This window comes from Convolutriloba macropyga, unplaced genomic scaffold, assembly GCF_964194025.1.
Source record: "Convolutriloba macropyga unplaced genomic scaffold, txConMacr16.3 SCAFFOLD_1053, whole genome shotgun sequence".
NCBI classification, from domain to species: domain Eukaryota; kingdom Metazoa; phylum Xenacoelomorpha; order Acoela; family Convolutidae; genus Convolutriloba; species Convolutriloba macropyga.
Window position 1 is genome coordinate 42,933 of NW_027453462.1, and position 25,140 is coordinate 68,072.

Below are 25,140 nucleotides of genomic sequence, written 5' to 3' on the forward strand. Positions count from 1 at the left end.
TTCCAGGTCTAGGCTAGAGCAATTGTCTCATAGCAAACCTTTCGACGTAGGCCGGTTATGTTTCGAAGCTCTGGCAAAGCATGAGCATGATTCAACACCAGCTATTACTGGGAAAATGTCTCCCAATGTTTGATACATGTGGCCCAAAATGAACCAGAAGCATAATTAGCACTAGACCTCAATCCAAATACAAATGCAGATGAAAAATTTCAATCAGAAAAATTTACTCGGAACAGAAGAACGCCTTCCTACAGATTATCAGAACACACACCCGTAAAGCACTTAAAACATGATTTCTTGGAGATAACTTCCGAGATAATTTCCCAAATAAACAAAGAATTGACAAGTGGAAAGACAAAGAAAATAACAATTGCGAAGACAGGAACAATTACGCAAGCGCTAAACTGCAATCAAAGACAACGAGTCCGACACTTGAAGAGTCTTTAGAACACTTGAAGAAAAAAGATTGCAATATGTAAATTAACGGATCAAGGCTAAGAGAACTAACCAAAAAACATTGAATAAGTCGTTTTCTAAACAAAATCCGAAGAGATGGAATTGTGGTTAGTGGCGTCTAACATATTTTTTTTTTTAAAAAAAAAATCTATCTATGGATCTTCAGCATTTAATTGAGATAGCTCATTCCAAACACAAATTTCAAAAATAAGCGACCTATGGTTGATCAGATTTTTGTACACAAATTCAAATCTAATAAGATTTTGGCCGAAAGCTTGGTGCCAACTCCAGTGAGCTGTGGATGGTTATCAAGTAAGATTTTTTCATAATAACCATCTTTTGTACGAAATCTGTAAGAACAATTTTCGGATCAGACCAAATCATCCCTGATTTAGTTCCGATTTGACGGTTCCCAATTGAAGTTGCATAGAATTAGAGTCCACGTCCGTGTTAGAAAATAACTCTGTTTGTGTTTGTAGTGCAATCGAAGCCACCTGTGATCAAATTTTAGAAGAATCGAGATTCTGGTTTGATCCAAGTCATCAAAATTTCAATTTTGATCAGACAAGCCAGCTCTTTATAGTAGACTGTCTTGCGCTCCGTACCCTAGTGCAGACCTAGACTCATGATAAGACCTTCTTAATTGTAATAACCTCGTTCCCATTAGCCATGATGAAAATGTGGCTCTTATTCTGTTGTTTCCCCTTCCAAAGTTATGATCTATCATTTTTTTCAAAAATGCATACTTTTTGACAGATTGATGGCTCTTCAGAATCGCAAAAAGTGAAGAAGCATACAAGCTGACCCAAAAAAGGCCCATAAAAAATCCGTTTCCTGACTTATGATTTGACTTTTGCTCGACGCAATTTTACTGAAGGGCAATTTGGCTCGAGGAAAAGTCGAGCTTAGCTTTTGGGCCGAGCAAATGTCCAGAGTGACAACATTTGGGCCGAGAAAATGTCCAATTGGTTAATAAGTTCTAGCAAAGTTCTTTTCATAGCTCTTTTGGGTCCAGCAAGAAAACCAATTTTGACCGAGCATGGTCTCTTCATAGTTTGAGGTCTAGACTAGGGTACTGTCTCTGAATATACCTAATTGTGCTTAAAGTCGAGTTCTGATCAAAACCATAGGCGTTTCATGAGCCAAAATTTTATCTGGACAAAATTTTCAACAGATTCTAGTTACCTCAAAGTTGTCTTTGACCAAGTCAAACATGTGCTCGCCGTTGCTTTTCATTAGGTTCAGTTTCATTTTAAATTGTTTATTCATGTCAACGCTAACCAGGTGTCTCCAGTTCAGTATCTTTAAAATATTCTCGACCAAAAAGCGGTGGTAATTCAATATAGGGGAGTAGCTTAGACACTTTTTATGGTTACCTGAAACGCAGTTCTTGAAAAACTTACAGATGTTTTATAATATGCTTGTACTAATTAGCTGAAAATAGGCTTTTTTTAAAAAAATCTTTTGAAACAGTTGTTTATAGCTAATTTTAAGAAGATCAATCTTTCCCTGATCAGACATCATAGAACTTTCTTTGGTTTCGTTCTAGGTCATATATGATTTTAAGTAATCATACTAGGTCATATATGTTTCTTAGTAGTCATACAGAGATCATTCCGGAAATCATGCAGAAATCAAACAACAATCTTGAAAGCCGAAAAATTGTGTAATCTTCATTTTCGAAAAATTTAAATTATTTTATCCTAGAAAGAAAATCATACAAGATCATAAATGACATAATAAACTTTGACTGGTGCCACAATGTCCCGTGTAATTTGGCCACAGGGTCTTTAAATTGAAAATATTGCATACACAGTCTTGTTTACTTCTAATAAGTGAACATTTGTTGGTACAATCTGACCTCAAAACAACATCAACACGTTACCTTATATTTATAAACTTAGTGTTTCATTTGACACCCAACTTTGCGAGAACTGTTACAGTTAAGGGTCAGAAATATAGTGATACCCGGGCAATTACATAAGTGATCCCTATCTATAGAAAATAAAAACGTAAATGGAATGATATAGAAAAAGAAAATATATGATTGATTCTTGGTAATCGCACTAGGAGCGTATATTACTTGGTAATCATACAAGGATCACATCTATTTTTTTTCGTTTCATTCAACGTTTTTTCGTTTTTCGAATCAAGTAAGGATCGACAGTATGAAATCATCATCCTTGTATTATTGCAAATAAACTTCAACACGGGTTGTTACTGGATGGATGGCTTTGTTCAGCTAACCACCCAGGTTGAGGTCAAGACCCAAGTTTTCGTCTGATCAGACTATCCAGACCAAATTTATCTCTGATTAGACTTTCCAGACGGAAATTAACCCTGATCAGACTTTCCAGACCCAAGTTACCTCTGATCAGACTTTTCAGACAGAAGGCGTTCTGATCACACCATTTTCAGATTATGGTCCAAGCTCAAATTCAGACCATTCCCCAGACCTTAATCAGACTATGATCAGACTCAAGTGCGCTCGAAGAGGTTATGATCAGACCCAAGTGCGCTCGAAATCGTCTGATCAGAGAAGGATTTTAAATATGAACAAATCTCTTAATTTTGCTATAATATATTCATTTCATGAAAACTGATGTTTGCAGTATTTAATTCATCAATGGAAAAACCAACTATAAAAGTATTGCCGAAGAAAACGAAAAACGACTTTTGAGAACAAATTTTATTTAGTGTACCGTTTGATGTATAACTCTGACGCAATGGATGAGTTTAGACAGCTTTCCATAAGATACGTCGTGGTCTCCAGTTAATCAAAATTTTGTCTGAAGGTGACCGGCCTTTGCTATTACTAGACTCCTTTTTCTTATCAGAGCTATTGGAAGATGTGTCCCTGATCAGAACGCTGCTTTATTGTTGCCTCTTTGCAGAGCCAACATCTCTCATTACAAAAAAAAAACAAAAAAATCAAAAAAAATAAGGCACTCGAAATGGTCCCTGATCAGACGCAATTGCGTTCGAAAACATTTCAAATCAGACCCAATTGCGCTCGAATTGTTTATGATCAGACTCAAGTGCGCTCGAATGCGCATCTGAGCAGACCCAATTGCGCTCGAACAGTTTATGATCAGACGCAAGTGCGCTCGAATACGCCTGTGATCAGACTTTTCTGACCCCCTGATCAGACCAACTCCAGACCATGGTCCAGACTGTAGTGCGCTCGAACTTTCGTCCAGACCCTGTAATTTCGGTCTGGGAATACACGGGTGTGCTCTTAATTGGGACTGATCACAAATCAATTTGGGTCTGCACCTCAACCTTGGCAGAGCTGTTCAGGCTGTGTTTTTATCGTTGAGAGGCCCAACAACTCTTAATTGAACAGCTGACACAAGTTTTTCAGTCAGAAAGTATTGTTTTCCGAGCAGAAATTGCTCTTTTCCAACTAAAGCACGCTCACGGCGATCACATGCACTTGCAACCAAAAGGATCTGTAATCAAAATGGTTAGGCGGATCGAAAATGCCTCGGATATCACTCGCATGCCTTTTTAAGGTTGTGGATAAGTTGTAATTTCAAGCGCAGAAGTAACAGGTGTGAGTATGCGTTAGTCTACTCATAATTCAGCCCTCCCACATTGTGCAAACCCAAAAGATTTCTTTAGAAGCCTAAGTTTGGATAAAACGATTTGTGATTCTTATTTTAGAAATCAAAGAAAATGACACCCAGGTTGAGGTCCAGACCCATTTTCGTCCGAGCAGACTTTCCAGACCCAATTATTCTCTGATCAGACTTGTCAGACTGAAAGCGTTCTGATCAGACCATCTTCAGATCATGGTCCAGACTCAAATTCAGACCACTGCCCAGACTTTAATCTGACTACGATCAGACTCAAGTGCGCTCAAAGAGGTTATGGTCAGACCGAGTTGCACTTGCAGCCATTTATGATCAGACTGAAGCGCGCTCGAAACCGGTTCTGATCAGACTCAAGTGCGCTTGAAATAGTCTGATCAGAGAAAGATTTTACTTATGAACAAATCTCTTAATTTTGGTATAATATATTCGTTTCATAAAAACTGATGTTTGCAGTATTTAAATCATCTAAGGAAAAATCAATTATAAAAGTATTGCTAAAGAAAACGAAACCCAATTGTTGGGAACAAAATTTTAATTAGTGTACCGCATAGTGTATTTTTCTGACTCAATGGATGAATTTAGACAGCTTTCCATAAGAAACATTGTGGTCTCCAGTTGATCAAAATTTCCTCTGAAGGGGACTGGCTTTTGCTATCAGCTGGACTCTTTTTTTCTGATCAGAGCTATCGGACTTTAGATGAGTATCTGATCAGAACGCTGCTTTATTGTTGCCTCTAGGCAGAGCCAACATCTCTCAGTAAAAAAACAAAAAGAGGAAAACAATGAGGCGCTCGAAGTGGTCGCTGATCAGACCGAAGTGCGCTCGAAGAGGTTATGATCAGACCCAATTGCGCTCGAAGTCGCCTCTGATCAGACTTTTCCCACCAAATTGACCTCTGATCAGACCATCTCCAGACCATCGTACAGACTGTAGTGCGCTCAAAGTTCCGTCAAGACCCTGCAATTTTGGTTTGGGAACACACGGGTGTGCGCTCAACTGGGTCTGATCATAAACCAATTTGGTTCTGGACCTCAACCTGGGCAATACCTAAAAAACCTTAAAGATATTTCACGCTTCAATTATAATAATTATACTGGAAAAATAGGCTCAATTGTTGATTAATAAACTAACGGTAGCTGAATTTTCCGACACTTCTTGAAAATTCTTTATAAATCGTGATAAATTGTGCTTAATCATGTGAATTCGTGCTAAATCTTGTTTAAAGGCGCTTTTTAAATTTTACAACTAAGGATATCTTGCCCTGTCATGGTTAATCTTTCTTGGTTATCTTGCCAAGATCTTGTTTCCCGATACCCATGCAAAGATCTTGCAAGCTTGCACAAATCTTGATATTTTCATGGCAAGTAGCATGACAAGATCTTGGCACCGAAGATTTAACAAGATTTATTATGTTTCTTATCAAGGTGTATCAAGTTTCGGTTGAGTGGGTAGACACCGTTTTCAAACAATTTATGAAAAAATAGTTGAAATGGAAAACGAGTCGTGTGTAAAAAGTAAATTCGATTGAAGTGCGAATAAAAGCTACTTAACAAGAGACAGAATAAAACAAGAAAAAAATAGACAATATTAATCGAGTTTCTATTTTTATAAGCAGCAAAATTAGTCACCTATACAATAAGGGCATTTTGTGTTGCACGTCTTACTCTATTGAGGGGGTTGGGTAATTTTTAGAGAAAGAGAGTGGGGGGGGGGGGGGGGGGGGGTTAGAAAACCAGCTTTAGATTGACACAACATCGCTGCACTTTTAGACAGACAGATGACAGTAGGTCAAGAAAACAAAGTTGTGGTTATGATTTATAACTAGTAATTTAATAGTCAGAACTGATACAACAATACATATCTTTTAGATTTGTAATATTGATTGAAGCACGTTATATATAGGCAGTCACGTGAGCAGCTCAAATTGATTGATTTGTTCTCTGATTGGTTGGTTGATAATCACTGATTTGATTGGCTGTTTTGCGTTTCTTCTTTTTACTAACTCTAATAAATCAGTTACAATTAGCCATGAATTCAGACCGGAATTCCAAAATTGCAAAATGGAGTTTTTTAAAGGGCTTTTTTTTGGTAAACATGTATAAATTAATTCTGTTAAGGGTGGCTATTTCAACAATGGTAAAGTATCAAGTGTGAAAATAAAGCTATAGTATACATAAGTTAGCATAAGTTTATTATAATCAAGTAATTATTAAACGCTTCTAATTGGTTAACTAAACTCTAGTTTCGTCTTTGATCACGCCTCCAACTAATTCGCCCGCACCTCCCCCAACACCCCCCGTTTCCCCATCTTCCTTGTTAGCCCGACTGACTATACTCCCGCCCCCCAAATGTTGTTGTTGTTGTTGTTTTTGTTGATGGTGGTGTTGTGGCACGTTAGAAGCTGTAGTTGACGACTTTGTGTTAAGGGACGGAGGAATCCGTTTGTGATGGTGTTGCCGATGCAAGAGGTCACTTTGAGTTCGGCTATCGACCACAGAATGGGGCGAAATTAGGCGTGCCTCATCTGTGGTATCCCCAACCCCCTCCCCCTCCCCCATCAGACCAAAATCATCGTCGACATCCTCCAGAACTGGGTCTTCCTCGTCGTCCTCTTCGTCAAGACTACTCCCGCTCTGGCAGAATATCTGTCGGACTGGACTGTCACAGGAAGACAAATCTGTTTCCACAATTATCTCCTCCGTTTCCTCGGCTGTGTCTTGGAAGAGTCGTCTGGCTTGTCTGCCGGCTTGGCCATTGTATCTGTTGGAAAGTTAAAAATCAATCAATTCCAAAATTTATCACTTTCATTTCCAGACAAACTTTTATAATAGTAAATATAAATTTCGTGAAACTGGTGAAGTCACTGAGAACTTCAGGATTTAATTCGTAATCGCGTCCTGGAATCGCGTAACTAAGCTCACAATTTTTAAATTTTAGCTAATATTATAGATTGGCTAAAATATAGAAATTTTAGCTATAATATTCTATTTTCAACTTTGAAGTTTACACCTATACTATTATGTTTTATTTTAAATTTTCAATTCTTTCTTGTTCCACGGGCTGTACAAAATGGACAACATTTTTTTACGATGGTCGAGACCAAATCTTATTGTTGCAACATTTCAAAAATTTTGAAGAATGACAGCTCAAACGTTTAAGAAAAATGAACGAAGAAAGAATTTCTCCTTGATTTAGATTCATAATTTTGATTATTTTTTGTTATTTTGCTGTTTTTTTTTAGTTATTTAGATGTATCTGATTTTATATCTTAGGATCGCAAGGGTTTCTTTCTCTAGGCTCACGAGCGAATTTTTGGGTTTATTAATGGCTTTATCTGTTTTTTTTTCGGGCGCTTTTGTCTTATTTTGACTGTTTTTCGGTCACTAATCTTAAACATTTTATCCAATTTTGAAATTTATCGAGCAATTTTAATATCTTAAAATAAGCGTCGCAAGATTAACATTCAAACCCGACTGGGGTACAAGCCCAAGTTAGTGACACAGAGCATTTTCCGTGAATTGTTTTGAAAAAAAAGACCGATAAAATAAACTTCTAACATAAGCTGAAATCTTGGACAGTTCAGCTTATTTTGGCGCTTTATTGCGCATATCGCCATTTACCACAATTTTGATTAATGAGTTTTGCAATTTTTTGAACAAAATTATGCGACAAAATGCGCCAAGACTTTGACTCTGATAGATAAACAACTTATTGAAAAAAAATCAGGATCTATTCTGTTTTGCCCCCCCCCCCCCCCCCCCAGCTTAGTGGGCTTATATCTTTTACGCCGCCAGCAGGCGCACGTGCTATTTTTTTACATAGTAACGTGCTATATAACAAAAAATAATTTGTAACTGGGGGCGAAAAAACACTGGGGGGGGGGGGGGCGAAACAGAAAAGATCTAAAATTCAATTCGTGGAGCAATGGAGTTTTCATGCTTTTATAAATAACTACCTGTGTATTAAACTGCGTTCTTCATCCCCCATGATAGCCCCCTGCTGGTCCTGATGATGGTGGTGTGACGTCAGCAGAGAGAGATGAGGGTGTTGGTGGGACTGGGCGCCACCGGGCACAGCGGCTGCAGATGTGGGCGATAGGCTATTTACACCTGCTAATTGCAAATTGTAATTGCAGTGATTTCCTGTGTTTTGAAGGCTGAGAGAGTTAGGCTTCATACTCGCCCCAATACCACCACAGTTGGCACCCTCTAAATTGCTTCCGGCCAGCCCTGACGAGGCGGCTTGGGCCGTTGCTAGAGAGCCACTGTAGGGGGTTGAGGCGAATGTAAGACCCCCAATTGAGGAAGCGGGTCTTTGAAGTTGGTTGCTGGAAGACACCCCATGATGATGTTGATGATGTTGGTGGGCGCCGGTAGCTAGAAGGTGGTGCAAGCCCCCTCCTGGAACTCCCCCCGTCCTACCCGCACCCCCTCCCACGGCTCCACTTACTAAGGCAGCGACCCCCGCAGCAACCGATACCGACTGTGACCCCGCAGTCCCGGATCCCGCACCTCCCCCGGATCCGCTACCGTCCGCTACACCTGAGGCGTGGTGGTCGTTGAGGTAAGCAGCTTGGTTCCGGACGTTGTAGTCGTAGTACCAGTTCTTTGCATGTTCCTCTGAGTCTTTGGTTAAACGTTGTATCAAGCTGACAAGTCTTCGGTTTTCGGTGTGGAGAACTACGATGGACTTCCCGATTTCTTCAGTTTCTTCAGGGTAGATTAAGTTCACCCTCGCCTTTTCCTTCCGGTATCTTCCTATCAGTTTCTCGATCAGCCGCTAAAAAGCCAACAATTAAAAAAAATCAACAATTTGTGACTGATGAAATGAAAAGCTTTTTTTGGGGGATTAAAACAGCGTCATAATGGTTATCAAGTCGCCAAAACTAGCCCAACTTGGGTACAAAATTTGGATGTTTGGCTTATTTACCCCCCCCCCCCCCCATAATTTACCCCTATCATAGGGTTTGGGAAATGGTTTTAGGGTTTTTTGGGCGAAAAGCTTACGGGGTTAAATGGTGCCCAGTAGTAATTATATAATGTGTTATACGGTGGGGGGTTTGGAAGAGATTAAAATGGAAGGGCAATAAAATGAATCGCTATTTTTTTTAAAGAATACCATTAACAATCAACTTAGACAAGTGGTTAACTTCTACAGCACCCTAGTGATCAAAAGAATTCAAAATATTTCAAGAATCTTTACATTTTGTATTCTTCTTGCAAGAATTTTGCAAGATTTTTAACTTCTTTTTTGATTACCAATGGCTTCTAGTACTATTTCAATATTCAATGACTAGAGTGATATCTCGGAATTGTAACTCTAACTCACCCTGTAATTGTATTCATCTTTTCGTCTTTGTTCCTCTAGCTTGTATGTATCCTGAAGCACGACAACGTCCTTAATAAAACGCAACATTACCCATCGAAAACCTTCTACTGATTTGAGAAAAATGATTTTTTTTTAAAGAACGTAGTAGAAATCATCAGATCTTTTATCTGAAAATATATATTTTTGCGGTTCCGGTACTGAGTTGCTATTAAATACAGAAAAAATAACCGTGGATATAAAAACAGTTTTTTTTTCTAGAATTGGTAACTCTACTTCCAGTTGAACAGAAGCTAAAGAGGCTCAGGAACACGTTAACCCACTGTTCCCCCTTTTCTCGCTGCATTAGGGCCCAACTATTTAGACCAAGGTTACCTTGCTAGAGTCTAGTAAATAAGGAAGATTTATACCAGAGTCTTACGAGAAGACAGTTATCTTAAAAGATCATCCAAGAAGGGACGGTTATTTTGCAGGTTCTTGCAAAAGCTCTTGCAAGATAACACGTTCTTTCACAAGATTCTGACAAGATTCTTCAAAATTTCGGCTCAAAGATGACTAAATCAGTAGTGGGCTAGGGTTGAAATCTTACGTCATCGACAAATTACGTCATCGATAGTTTACGTCATTGAAAATTCATGTGCTGGAATTTTGGCTATCAACCCCACTCAAAATCGGACGGTTTTCTTGCGAGATCTTGCAATATTCTTGCAAGATAAACAATCTGATCTTGAATCTTGCAAGATAAACATTATTTGAAAGATTCTTGCAAGATCTTGCAAGATTCTTGCAAGATAAACGATCGGATCTTGCATCTTGCAAGATAAACATTATTTGAAAGATTCTTGCAAGATCTTGCAAGATTCTTGCAAGATAAACAATCGGATCTTGCATCTTGCAAAATAAACATTATTTGCCAGAATCTTGCAAGATCATACAAGATAAGTGACTGAGTTCGTGTGGGGGAAGTTATAAACCTGACCTTGTCTTTGTAGTTGTCGCATTTCCAGAACCTGCCAGTAAGTGCCTGAAGTATGAACCTGGACACCCACTTCATACTGGGCATGAGATTGACGGGGGGAGGGAGGGTGCTTCCCTGTTCAATATAAGTCATCCACAGTTTGGATCTCGCATATTTCCACTCTATGTCTGCTCGGCTCTGAAACCAAAGAAAGATCAATTGTTCACTTTGCATCAGTTCTTGTGGGTATATTGCATTCAAGTTACACCCAGACTGAACGTCAAGTCTTAATTAGTACTGATTCAGTGAATTTGCAGTCCCTGGATCAGTACTGTGTCAGATCTCTGATCATGTCACTTTTTAGACTTGGCACGTCTTAAATCAAGTCTGAAGTCTTGGCAAGTCTTGATAGGTCTCCACAAGTCTTAAGACGTGATCAGTACTAATTTGTCAATTCAAGACGTGTATTTCACTGGAGAAGAACTGATCAAGACTTGAAAATCGTTCTGGGCACGTTGCGTCAAATCTTGGAATATATTGTGGGAAAAACTTTCTGGAAAACTCCGAGAATTTTGCCAGAACTTTCTAGTAACAAATTTCCCAGGTGATGATGTTATTGGACCGAATAATTCTCTGTCAGCAAAATATCAGTTTCCAAAAAATACCCCTACAAAAGTAAGCCCTCAGGAGAACAAATGCCCTCTTGACTGTTTAAGAGCTGCGTATTTAGTGTATTCGGCCATGCCTAGCGAGTCATTGACATGCCTTAGCGACGCATGGGACTTGATATGAAACTATCACAATCAGTGGGGGGTTTACTTCCAATAATATATAATAAGGTGTTATTTTCGGTGTTTTTTCATGAAAAATAGCTCCAAATTTTCGAGGTTTGGTTTTCAAAGTTTCGGCCAAGAAATTAGGAAACGGTATTTTTTTCAAATTCAGTAACAACAGAACTGGGATTGATCCCCCGCCCACTGGAAAACTACCATCTGAAGTACTTTCAGGACATAGTTGCAACTTTGCAACCCGGGTCGAGATGTCAGCGCCATTTCAGCGCGTTATTTTGTAAGAAGTGAGCTGAATGTGCTAAAATTATGTAAGAAATAAGCTGAATGAGCTGAAATGAGCTGAAACGCGCTCATTTTACAAAATTTTCAGCGCAAAAATCTTAAACATTTTTGCGCTGAAATGCGCAGAAACTTTGTAAGAAATGTAGTCAAATTCAGCGCATTTCTTAAAACTATTTAGTGGATATAAACGCTTTTTCACAACGATTCCTCAATCTCGAACCATTTAGTTTTTTTTATATAACGATTAACTCTTTCTTAAAAAATGCACTGAAAAATTCTGAAAATATGTAAGGAATGCGGCACCGGAGAGCCGGGTTCGATTCTCAGTTACAGCAATTCTTTGAAAACTCAGCGGTTTTCAGCGCGTTTCCTTTAAAGTTTCAGCGCATTTCAGCACATTTCAGCGCAATTTTTTGTAAGGTTTTTGTGCTGAACTTTTTGAAAAATCAGCGCATTTCAGCGCATTTCTTACATAAATTTTTTCGACCCGGGAAAGGTTTGAAATAATTCGAAATTAGAAAAACTTTAGAAATGACCGTCATCGACGGATAATATTTTAAAGTAATAGTCAAAGCTTATGTGGGTTTTTGACCGCTATAATCGTTCATGAGCGGAATTTTAGGACATTACCGTTTTTGACTGCCTACAGACGGTCAATGACGGCCTTATGCGAAAAACATCGATCAAAAAGTGTCCATTCTTTTAAGAAAAACGATCAAAAACGATAAGTTTTAGAATGAATGAGACATTTTTGAACGATATTTTCAAGTTTTTCATGGTGGTAAAAAATGTTGACATAGCTGGCAGATTGCCAGAAAATAGCCGCGTAGATCTGTAGTGTCAAAAAAAAACAAAAAAAAATACAGACCAAAAAAGTTCGTTTTTTCATTGAAGGCTGACATGTTATATTTTGATAAAAAAATCGTTATAAGTTTTTTCTGCCTCTATTAACTGCTCTCAAATAACCTTCATTTAGAGTGGCACTCATTCAGTTGACCTTATCTCTTTGAAATAAAGTAAACAAAAGTCAACTTCCAACTGAGAAAGTCATTTTTGTGAGTGAGGTAAGTCAAGTGTCAAAATTTAATCACGCAAATGAACAAAAAAACTCGCTCAACTAAGAGCGAAAAATGACGTCACACACGCACTTCAGTTGAAATTGCATGAACGAATGAACAAAAAGCAAATTTGAGGTGGTTATGACGTCATATGGTCGTAACAAAAATCGCGACGACGAAATAAAAAACATAGCAGGACAAGTCCTGACGTATAATTCAAAGAATTTTCACTGACTTAACGAAAAAGTGGACCTAGAACAGACTACGGGTGAATTGGGAAAGTTATTTCTAAAAAAAATCAGAAACAAAAATTCCGCAAATCAATGTCAAAATGCCGCTAGCGAAAACAAAAAAACACTAGCGAGAAATGTTAAATTTTATTCCAACAAAAAACTAGGCTTATAATGAACCGTGGATGGATTGGGAAAACCATTTCAAAAAAAATTCGATCCGAAAAATTGAAAAAACCTTAAAAACCAAGGTGGAATTGCCGCATGTGAACAAAAAACCATTAGCGAGAAAGCGAACTTTTGTTCAAACACCGTTTTCTCACTCTACTTGAAAATTAGAGCGAAAAAATTTCACGCCGCAAAACTACTCGCTTTTTCGCTCCACTTCGTGTTTCGGCGTGACCAGAATCACTACTTCAATTTGACTTCAAAAATCATGAAAATGTGTGAACAGATCTTAAAAACAAGACAGCGCCCAATATAATTCAAATTTTTTTAAAATTGTAAAATTCTTTGTATTGTAAAAAAAACCAAGAGAAGGCCAATAATAGCCCCAGCTATCGCTGTGCGGCTATTAATAGCCCCAGCTTTCGCTCTTCGACTATTAAAAAGTTTCTCTGTCAAATTTCAATCATACCTCAATATCTCTGTAGCTTGTCGTCATCATAGCCACCAACATTCTGAGGAGAACAATAACAGCCGTGACGTAATATGATGCATACATAGCCTCAACTATGAACATAATAATCGGAGTGCTTTTGTTATTCGGAATCGATGTTTCAATGTTATTTGGAGGAGGTGAAAGGTTGAACAGTGCCCAGAATAACGTTCTCATCGCCATCAGTAAAGAGTCGAAGGCTTTCTTGTCACTTCCGTCTCTGCAAACGCCCCCCACCCCGCTTGTGTAGTCAGTCGTGGGGTCCGAGTAGTGTTTACAGTCTGTTTTGAAAAACCAGTTCAGCTGGTGGAGGCCACATGCGAAAGACAGAAGCACCAGGAAAAAGATGAACATGAATTTCATCACGTCTTTCACCATTCGGGAGAGCGAGATCTGCATGGGACCTAAAAAAACATAAACCGACTAACGGTGGAAAAATTGCTCTCGAATGACAGGCGGGGCTTAATTTTTTTATAGGTTCAAGATTACCAACATTATTTCGGAGTGAGAGCAATTGAAATCACTAAAAAATCAAGAAGAAGCGCGTGAAAAAGTCACTTGAGAAGTCAAAGATTATTCTAGAAGAAAAGCGCAAAAACGATCAAGCGAAGATTTTGCAAAAAGACGCACACATTTACAGTGATTGCTTCTCATCCGAGAGCAACTAACAAGAAAACATAATAGACTAATGTCGGGCAAATTGTGTAGTAACCCAGCTTGTGGTATATCAGGCTAACAAATTTGGTAGATCAGCAGAGCTTTGCTGCAACGGTAGCATGACTTGCTGCGGTTTTGGAGATAATAGGTTCGAATCCTCTAAGCTATAATATGGATATAGCTAATACCACAGTTGGGTCGTTGCAATTGACCTCGAACAGCAGGCGCAGAAATTCAATTTAGAAGGCGCTGCAGAGTAGATAATTTTTATGGCTGCAAATTGTGGCAACAAAGTAGGGGTTAGCGTAATAGACTGAAGCTAAAATCACTTGTCTATCGGCCGAGATCTTTCAATCGAACTTGTTTTAGAAACAATTGTAATTTTTGAATAAGATTAATTTAGGTAACTCAAAAAATAAGAAATCAATGTTCAAACAGTCACTCGAGAAATGTAATTGAAAGACTGTTCTCGAAGGTGTCAGGACAATTTACCCAATTCCATTTTACCCAATGCCTTTATACCCAATACAATTTTACCCAACCTGTCATTTTACCCAATGCCATTTTACCCAATGTCAACTTGCCCAATTCACCTTATTGTTATAATTATCAGAACGACTATTTAGCGGACTATATAATTAAATGGCCCGTGGGCGTTGATATGAAGCTATCACAACTGAACATGGGATTATATAATAAATATCCTTGTAATAGCGACTGCTAAATTGTAATCGGATAACTGAACGGAAAAATTAAAGGGCAATGGGTAAAGTTGGTATTGGGTATAATGGCATTGGGTATAATGGCTTTGGGTAAAATGGAATCAGGTAAATTATCAAGCAACCGTTGTAGAATAAAAACGATCAAACAACAATTTTTTTAATTAAAAAGACACACACGTTTACAATAATTGCTTCAAATTTTGTTCGAGTGCAATTAATCAACAAACAAACAAAAAGAACGATTATTTATAGAAGATATCCTATTATATCAATCCCTCTCCGGCTTAGTGATCGTATAACAATGACGGCGGGAGGGGGGGGGGGGGGAGAGACATAGAAACAAAATGGCAAAAAATATAATGATTGCCGTCCGTTTCACAGTGCGTTTTCCGTATTGAATTTTGATTTTTTTCTGATCATCACACCATTTCCAGACCTTGTTTTTTGCGGCGAATATTACTATCCGCGTATTTGACCAGCAGTAATTGATAACATGTCGGTTAGGTCTGAAACCTGAACCTAAAGAGGTTTTTTCTTTCAAATTTGCCCTGTTTCCAGAAATTAAAAAAAGTGAAACCCTTTTAAGCGCCAAAACACCACATTGACCAAAACCATTCTTCTGTAAGATAAAAAAAATGAAAGCTTTAAGCCACAGCGGCCAGTTCTCATCTGCCCTTTTTCTCTCCTTTTCTACAGTTCACATAATTTAAACTCGAAAACCTTAAATTTAACAAAATAATTTTGCTCTATTATAAATCGTCTCTTTTGACATAACAGTGGAGATTTTACCTATGTGCTGAGAGAGTGTAGCCAACGTAACCAATCTCATGAAGCTGAAAATGTTGGCCAGGGCAAAAACACCCTCCGAGAGGAAAAGCAAATCCCAGTACTGCCAGACCAGCTCCTTTTCCTCGCCCCCATCGCCCACGCCTGGACCACTGGTGGAAGCGACCACACCATTGGATACTTTCTGATCCGGAGATTGACCAGGACTGTGGGATGAGTTGCTCCCATTGGCACTGAGGTTTCCCCCGAGGGGGGATTCAACGACGACGGTTGATAGCTGATGCTAAAACAACAATTATCAACATCATCACCCCACTTGAAAACAACGGTAAAAAAAGATCAATTAAAGTTTTTTCTCAATAAATTGCTGTTGCTGACCGCTTTATTGGTATACCTAGAAGAAAAATTTTTTGGTCAACGGATTTTTAACCGATTTTTATGAGAATGTTCATTTTCAAACCCTGTTTTTTGAGGGACAACTGCTCAAAGTTTTGCGTCAGAAGTTTCTTCGGTCGTGTAATGACTATAAATTACCGGTCCGAAGAAAAAGTCAATCCATCTTGCCACGAAATGTATGAACTAAATTTTCCGATGAAAAATGGGATTCCTTTGCAAAATTATGTTTCTCATTTTTTATGAAAAATTTTGTCATTTCTAGATAAGATACAGGTAAAAAAAAACAATTTGTTTTTATGGACATGTAGAGGGCTTACAATGTTGGCCATTATTATGACAAGAAAGTCATAGTAATTCCCAATAATTCTTGCACAAAAATGGTACTTTTATGGAACGTAAGTTTGTTCAACCAGGGAGGACAATTCAAGTTTTTTTTATTCGTCCGATTTTTCAGGTTTTATTCCAGTTTGATATTTCGACTTGAACTATTCCATGTCGTAAACGGAAGTTGTTGCCAAAAAAATCTCGCCTTAGTTGACCATCTAATTGAAAAAACCCGATTCATTGACACAGGAAAAAATTATTAATAATAGCAGTTTAGCCAATTTTGGCACTGAATACATGCTAAATAAGGAGGTTGGCACTCTTTGCAAAATACAGTGACAATTTCAGCTCCGTCTAAATTGATTGTAAAAAAACGACGCCTGATTTGTGCGATATCATATACGATCCTTGCTCGTAAATTCGCGACCAAATGTGTACTTGCGAGAAGTTCTGAAAAATTTCTCATCCAATTGCAGATCACTTGTATGAGTCAAGACAAAATACCCAATGCATGCAAATATAACGAATGCGTCGTGATATCTAACTCATTACAGTCCGTTGCTATACGGACAATTTGGCACAATTAGGAATATCGGATTCTATAGCAAAATGGCTTTTAATTCTTTTATTTGCCTTAATCCCCGTATAGCTAGTATTTTCCACTCTGTGCTAGGAAAATTGGCCGACAGGGCGTTTAGCCCAGAAGGAAAAAATGAGAAATTTAGCCGACAGTTTTTTCATAATTGGTAATAAAAGTCCATAATTGGTCCTTAAATCAGTAGTTCGGTTGTGATAGATTCATATCAAGTCCCACGGGCCGCTGAGGCATGGCCATGGCCCGCAAGGCATGGCCAGATGCGGTTAAATACGGTGGTCCGGCCACGGATAGACCTCCTTACTCTAGTTAACGAAAAAACTGCGGTATATTTGTCCGCTTACGAAATAAGGTTTTAAATTGGCCAATCACAGCTTTAGAATAAGCTTTATTGCTCATTTTACTTAAATTGTCGGTTAAATTTCTCATTTTTTGGTTGTCGGCTAAACGCCCTGTCGGCCAATACGGCGACCACCTTTCCACTCATATCACATTCAAGCAACACTCTCATTTTCGTTATCCAGTAGTCAATGCTTAAAGGCTGTAAAAGGTATCAGTATAAAATAACCGATGGCAATATACCCAATGTGATAAATTACAATAATCTTAATATAAACCTATCAAAAACAAAATAATGATTAAATTATCCGTTCAAATATAATAAATTATACTTGGAATGCCGAGTGGTATTTTGTAATCGGATATTTAAAAGAATTGATCAAAGATGGATTTAGTATAATTGCATAGGGTATAATGACTCAATGGGTATTTTGGCCTTGGGTCTTTTGTCATGTAACCGTGGTAAAGATAAAAATGTCAGCAAATCTGTTTTGAAACGATCTCGTCCGTGAAATAAGATTTTTAAAAAAAGAATTTGCATGCAAATTCAAAAAAAACTATTTGCCTCTTAAGTGTGCCATTATCTAAACTGAAACGATCAGTTATATGATACCCAGTATTTCGAGCTATAGTTAACTAGTATATATAAAGCTTACTATTTAGGTTCTCACTATCGATAATGAGGAACAATTATTCGAATAAAAGTAATGAATGAGATAGAGAAAAGCATACAAAAATTGCATCCACTTCATGAGCCCACTTATAACTCTCGGGGATAAAAAAGCCATATATGATTTGTACAAGTTCCTGGACTTCATAAATTTTTTCCTTTTGAACTCTATGATTTAAATTCTTACTGTCGCCAAAGCGTCAGTTTTTTCGCCATCCTATTCCAAGGTTTTTTATAACTTTATTTCCTTGATGTTCGTTTTCTTGATCATTGATATTGATTTACTCGACAAAAGTGTACGCTATGCGCGCGTAATGTTGAAACTATCCATGTTACATGCAAGGATCTTATTGATAAATGCAGTTTTTTTCATGATGTCACATATAATCTGTGTATGTGGCTAAAATATTCCAACTCGGTTGTAGAATCACCTGATGTTATTATTCAAAACAAAATTGCTTTTTTATTTGGTTCTTATTTCACAACAGCACACGGCATAAAGTATTGAGTATTAATCTAGAAAGATTATTACAAACTAGTTGCCAATTTTCCAAGAATATTGTAGATTTCAATTTTGCTTGTAATTGTTATGACCTTGAATGATTGTACAAGTTCTTATCAGATCTTGCAATAATAGATCCAGTGACACTTTGGATTTTTTTTGGGAACAAGGTAATGTGCTGTGGAAACTTTAACGCTAAAATCTATGATTCTTTTCATAACTAAGTTTTAGCGATACATTGTAGCTTTTTTTTGGAGAGATCTCGGTAAAATACTTTGTTTGTTAAGAGACACGCACAGGTCGTGCAAGTTGGATCTTTTTTGACAATATCTTGCCAAGAATCTTATCAACATAGTTCAATTTCTGTCTTTTTTAATTGGCTAACCATCAGGATCATATCAGAAATACTTTTATAGTCTGCGAGAATCCACATATGGTTTTTGACATGTTTTTCAAGAAAGGTGAACTGGGTATAGACCAAAAGTACCGAATGCAACTTTATTAATGCTATTATATTACTATGTGTGTGACATTCCTAATACATCCAATTATGGTTAACAGGTCGGATTGAACGTCAAGTCTTAATTAGTACTGATTCAGTGAATTTGCAGTCCCTGGATCAGCACTGTGTCAGATCTCTGATCATGTCACTTTTTAGACTTGGAACGTCTTAAATCAAGTCTGAAGTCTTGGCAAGTCTTGATAGGTCTTCACAAGTATTAAGACTTGAGATAAGACGTGATCAGTACTAATTTGTCAATTCAAGACGTGTATTTCACTGGAGAAGTACTGATCAAGATGTAGGATCGTTTCTCTTTGTGCCCCCCTCCCCCCCCCCCCCCCCCCCCAGCTTAGTGGGCGCATATTATTTGCACCCCCCAGACGCAAGCGCCATATTTTTACATAATGATTTACTATGTAATGGCTCGTGCTCTGTAACGGGGGGGGGGGGGGGGGGGCGCATAACGTACTGGGGGGGGGGGCACAAACGGAAAAGATCCAAGAAGTGTATGTAGTACTAACAGTGAGGTAGGATGCGGCTCGGAAGGCAAGAGTGGAGAAGTAGAGGACGATCATGGTAGCATCTATCCTGTTCCAGAGGTCACCAAAGTACGCAGACAGACCAGCCGTGTGTACCTGTTTCAGCTCATTCCACACCATACCTACATTCACACACAATTATATAACAGATTACATAACATATCCACATCTTAATTATTATATAACACTCATTCTGCACACTCAGTTACGTAATATTTTACCTAGATCTTATATTGTGCAATAACAACAAAAAGTACATCCTAATTATTACGTAACTCACATTCACACTCAATTACGTAACATTTTACCTAGTTTTTATGTTGTGCAATAACAACAAAAATTGATCTTAATTATTGCGTAACTCACATTCCACACTGAGTTACGTAATATTTTACCTAATTTACATGTGCTACAACAACACAAAATTTCTAAGTGATGGGGAAAAACCGGGAGAGAAGGGAGAGAATAGATCCTGATCATTTTATGTTAATATCTTAGAGGTGTATGAACTGCTAAAAGAAGACGTTATTATTACAGAGAGTAAATTTGTTCGGCCAGTTGCTACTGACTATAATTAAGCTCTTATATCACTCACTATTTTTAGTTCGCTATTACCCCCGAAAAGTTCGCGAAAATATGCAAGACAAGCGGTGAAGAAAAGCGGTTTTTTTTTCACCGCAAATGTACATAATTTTTTTTAAGATCTTTTGTTTTTTGAAACTTCATCAAATAATAATTTCTAAGTTAAAAATCTCTAAGTTCTAAAATTTACATCTCGAAAAAAAGACTTACCCATCACCCAGATACAGATCCACCACTCGGTTAAAGACGGGTTGAGCAGGTCATAGTTCTGGTCGTGGTTCTTGCCAGACCCCGTGTGTCGGTTGAAACCCCGGTTGGCACTCGTAGACGCAGCTTGCATTAACAAAAACAGGAATGTCATCTGAGAAGCCATGTGGTTGATGAACTTGATGAAGGGAATCCGGATCAGGTCCCCCACTCGGACCCCTTGCACCGTGAGTCCGGGGTAGAAGGTGTAGATGAGGGCGGAGAGGGGTAGTTCAATGAGGGTTAAGAGGACAGCTGTGGGTAGGAAGATTAAGTACCAAAAGAGGACATTCATCCTACGCAATTTGTTCAGATAGGGTCCACTTTTCCCGTACCATTTCGGAGATAGCACCACTTGGAAATTTGCACTTGCCACGAACTGAAATTGAACCCGTTTTAGTCCAATTCCGAGCAACTTTTGCGCGCAATTTCAAAGCATTTCAGCTGATAGCGATGGCAAACTTTCTTCCATTTGATTTCTTCCTTTTTTCTTCCATTTTTCTTCCATTTGATTTCTTCCATTTCTTCCAAAAAAACTGATTTCTTCCATTTTTCAGCGAATTTATTGCATGATTTAGGGTCAAAATCTCAGCCATATATGATATTTTGTACTGCTCAAAATAACTGAACGTAAAAAAGACGGAATACAGGAATTTTTTCAAAAAGTTGACTTTATAGATATCGCTCCATTTATATCGCGTATATCGCTCCATATATTGATCAATGACACGATTATGGAATGAGATATAATGTCCGCTCAGGGGAGGGGGCGGGGGTTTGAAAATATTTTGGGTCCATTAAGAGCACGAAGGGAGGGTGGGTCGCGGGTTACAATTGCAGAAAAACGACCATTTTCGATTGTCAGCTTTTTGTAAATTTAATCAAAGTTATTTTTAATGCAACCCAGATTTGAGTGTAATAATATTTGAGTACTGAATCATAAAAATTTCATTATGATTTTTCTATGACCAGAGTTCTGATCACGGCAATCAGAACTGAATCTTCAATCTACTATTCGGATATTATGATTCAGTACTAATTTACCCTAGCGCCAGGATCCGGGAAAGAATATCAACACCAATTCCAAAGTAAAATCTCAAATTTTGTCTCAAAAAAAACTTTTTAACTGACATTTTTTCGTTCCAGCTCCACTGCGTGTGTGACCGTTTCCAGTTCTTTGCCCGAGGGTCCCTTCACCAGCAGTGTCTCCAGTTCCTCCGGGTGGGTTAAATCCAGAAGATCCAGTGCGAACTGTTCCACATTTTGAGCCATAGTCTGGTACTCATGATGGAACTCATATTCCCACAGACTCCACTGGTGCAATTCGTAACTAAATCAACTCATGATTTTTTTTTACTTTATTGCATAAGTTGGTTATTGTTTGAAGGTTGAGAGAGAGAGAGAGAGAGAGAGAGAGAACAAAACCAAGTGTAAATTATGCATAAGATAAGCTTGACATAGCTTGACAAGAAACTCCACTTGTTCAACGTATACTTGGCTGGAGAAATGAAGCCTTGAGGAACAAGAAAGAACGTGAGAACGGGTTATAAGAGCGATGCCCAAATTTGAGAGCTTAAGACCAGTTGGTAAAATGGTTAGCACACTGGACTTGCTTTTTAGAGATGCTAGTTCGAATCCAGTACTGGTCCATGGGGTGGTGATGAAGCGGGGGGGGGGGGGGGGGGGGTAGTTTGACGAGTGGGATGTAGTACCTGAGAGCTAAGGCTTCGTGTATGGGTTGGTGGGGTGAACTGAGATGAGGTACATTGGGGAGGCTAGAGCCTTGTACACGTTGAGATTAGAGTGGGCACTGACGGCATCGTTAATCTCAACATTGAGTCTCTTGATCTCGCAGGCATCGTGTTTGAACAGGAGCTGGATGATGTCGATGTTGTTCCTATGAGCAGCCAGCATTAGAGGAGTCATGTCTGGGGGGTATGTTCCAGACCTGCTTGTTTCGTTCACACATTCTAAAAAAAACAAATTTGTGCTCTATATGTTTCACTGAGAAACTAAACTAAAATATTTTGCTATGATTCCTGGCAAAAAACGTCAAAACTTGAGAAGAAGTAAAAGCGACACGTTTTTTTGTTTAGACAAATTTGTAGAACACCAGATCGTGATCAATGGAAAATATAGAATTTCAGATCCTAATGATAAGGTCCATTAAAAATTCCAAAAAAACCAGTTGATCAGGTAGGCCCTCCACTGGGTGAGGTCGGAACAATTTCTAATTTTACTGTCATCATTAGTCAATGCCGGCAAGTAAACCCATTGCATGATTTTTATTGTGTTATTACTTCTACCAAATTGTAAAGCCATAGGTAGAATTTCTTGCACTTCGTCTCAGCTGCTGGTAACAAGTGCAACAGAAAATTTCTTGAACGATCCGTTTAATATTTGGAAACGGAAACTTAACTTTGATATCGATAGATAACTTGAACTCTCAGTATTTTTCCTTTTTCAAAAATATTCTTGTGTTTCTGGTTATATAAACTACATTTTTTAAAATTCAGTCATAATGTATATTATTTAAGCTAACTCTAAATGCCACAGTCCTGAAGATTTTTAACGTTGTTACTGACTTCTCGATTCATATCATGACCTAGAAAAATGCCTCACAGTGGGCTTGGAAATAAAGGTTTTTGTTGTAATGTGTTCATTTGGTGTTAAAAATTTTGTTGAAAAATTTCATTTTGACGTCAAAAAATGTTTCACTATGGACTATAATGAAGATATAAAATACTAAACTATTTGATTCTCCTATTCTGCTTTTGATGTTTTTTATATGTTTTTTTGCAAAAAAAAATAATATTTAGGCGAATGAGGATAGGAGCACCAAGAAATAGAGAAAACAAAATACGCATTTTATTTTATGAGCTAGCGCACTTACAAAATTCAGTATTACAAGATTAAATAAACTGCATGAGAACTGATGAGATCCTGCTACATAAACGTTCCTGAATTGTTGGAATTTTATAGAAATCTAAAAATGAATTTAATTTTGATCAATCTTCGAAGAATATTTGACCGATGAGCAAACTCTGCAAACTCAGTATGAATCTTACAAGAATCTTTTGATACAAGATTCTAATTCAGCTCTAATCTTTCACCAATATAGCACTCCACACCCCCCCCCCCCCAGTAAAAAAGAACCTTAAATTATCTTGACAAGACTTCGATAGGGCAACTTGGCAAGAAAGCATCAAGATATAACTGAACTTGCAAATATATTGACAAGATTTTATCATCAAAGGTAAATATTTTCCATGAAAAACTTGTTTATTAAGATCTCGATCACACCTTTTGTCAGGATAATCAAGCTATTGCATGTCTTCGGCAAATGTATAACAAATTGCAAATTTTGCTTCAATAAGGCAATTGATAAGTTTCAAACACGGGGATCTATTCTGTTTGCTTCCCAAAACCCCCCCCCCCACCCCCCCCCCCCCACCTCCATCCCTCCACCACCATCACCACTGCCAGCCCCCGCTCAGTGGTCATATAATTGAACCCCCCCCCCCCCCCCCCCCGTAAGCACGTGCTATTTGTTACATAGTAACGACACATAAATTCTGATGGGGGCTTAAAAACATTGGAGGGGGGGGGGGGGGGTTGATAGATCCGCAACATCATCCGATATGGTGTTTACATGCTTACATGTCACTCCCCAACATGATCCGATATATGGTGATTAAATGTCACAAAGAGGATAGCAAATACAAACTTTTTTGTATCGGCTATGTTGCAGATAAATCTAATTTTAGCAACACGTAACCAATTTTCCTTAGACCCCCCCCCACAAGCCCCCCACGCTCACCACCACCACATGAGAACAGTTTTTACCGTAGCTCTACCAGTATCATATTACATAAAGTGCATAATCAACATTATGTTCGCTTTTCTCTCTATCTTTTCTTTTTCTGCATTTTGTTTGTTTTTGTATCAACTTTTATTTTGGTAATGTGGTGGTTTGTATGCAGTCGACTGGCAGAGTTTGTGACCGTAGTTGGAGTGCTGCTGGTTAATACGTGTTATAATATGGTCCCGTTGGGCTTTGATAAAAAGCGATATATGGGACAAAATGTCTTTGAGCATGGTAACTTAGATAACCGTATGTGTTTACATAGTGCGCTGTTGCTAAATTTTAAGTAAATTTTTCGGTTTTTATTTGTAGTTATTTCGTTCTGACGTATACAATGCTTATTTTGGACATACCTTTTACTGCAGAATATTTTCTTGAAAAATAAAAAGTTTGGGAATGTCTTTTCAAAACCGATCTTTGAATAAATCTTTGAAGTTTCACGTTTCTCTAGAAAATAGTCTTGTTTAAAGTTATTGAAAACGTTCACTTGACTCAGACTTAAAATAATCAGAAAAAAAAAAAAGTTGTGACAGCTGTGGAATGAAAACATGACAACAGGTCATATTCTTTCAAGAAGCAACTCCAATAAAATATTTTTTCTGGCTGAGTTCTTTCTAAAATATGTACTCAGTTTTATCAACCTTTTCCACACTCGATTGGTTATTGAATGCTTTTGAACTTCAATTTGGTAAACTTTTTGTTTTATTTTGGAATAATATTGAATGAAAACGCTTCAGATGCTAATTCTCTACCAATTGACAGACAAAAACATTTCGAGATTGTCTAATCCATTATCTCTCTTTCATTGTTCTCTCTCTCTCTCTCTCTCTCTCTCTCTCTCTCTCCCTCTCTCTCTCTATCTCTCTCTATCTCTCTCTCTCTCTCCCTCCCTCCCTCCCTCCCCCCCCTCTCTCATTAGCCTCTCTATTTCTCTCTCTCTATCTCTATCTCTCTCTCTCTCTCTCTCTCTCTCTCTCTCTCGCTCTCTCCTCTCTCTCATTAGCCTCTCTATTTCTTTCTCTATCTTTCTCTGTCTCTCTCTCTCTCTCTCTCTCTCTCT

General features: G+C 38.1%; 1 protein-coding gene across 2 annotated transcripts; it reads right to left on the bottom strand.

Moving 5' to 3' along the window:
• Nucleotides 1-5,554: 5,554 nt before the first annotated feature.
• LOC142358301 (transient receptor potential-gamma protein-like) lies at nt 5,555-22,065 on the bottom strand. Of its 2 annotated transcripts, none has more exons than XM_075409726.1 (10): nt 21,928-22,065; nt 21,347-21,545; nt 20,180-20,594; nt 19,370-19,509; nt 15,524-15,803; nt 13,335-13,759; nt 10,358-10,534; nt 9,382-9,432; nt 8,009-8,832; nt 5,555-6,813 (listed from the first exon to the last, which is right to left on the bottom strand). In XM_075409726.1, the coding sequence occupies exons 2-10, from the start codon at nt 21,485-21,487 to the stop codon at nt 6,285-6,287; spliced, it is 2,982 nt and encodes a 993-aa protein (XP_075265841.1). In that variant the 5' UTR covers nt 21,488-21,545; nt 21,928-22,065; the 3' UTR covers nt 5,555-6,284. The 2 variants fall into 2 exon arrangements, with proteins under 2 accessions (XP_075265841.1, XP_075265840.1); XM_075409725.1 differs by having other exon boundaries at nt 9,382-9,450.
• Between the last annotated feature and the right edge of the window lie 3,075 nt (nt 22,066-25,140).

Bases quoted from the DNA above. Each gene is read 5' to 3' on its own strand.
- LOC142358301 (XM_075409725.1), bottom strand. From the start codon at position 21,487: ATGGCTCAAAATGTGGAACAGTTCGCACTGGATCTTCTGGATTTAACC. The intron at 13,760-15,523 runs GTAAAATCTCCA...ATGTTTTTTTAG, and splicing joins TACACTCTCTCAGCACATAG to GTCCCATGCAGATCTCGCTC. The intron at 6,814-8,008 runs GTAGTTATTTAT...ACTTTCCAACAG, and splicing joins GAACGCAGTTTAATACACAG to ATACAATGGCCAAGCCGGCA.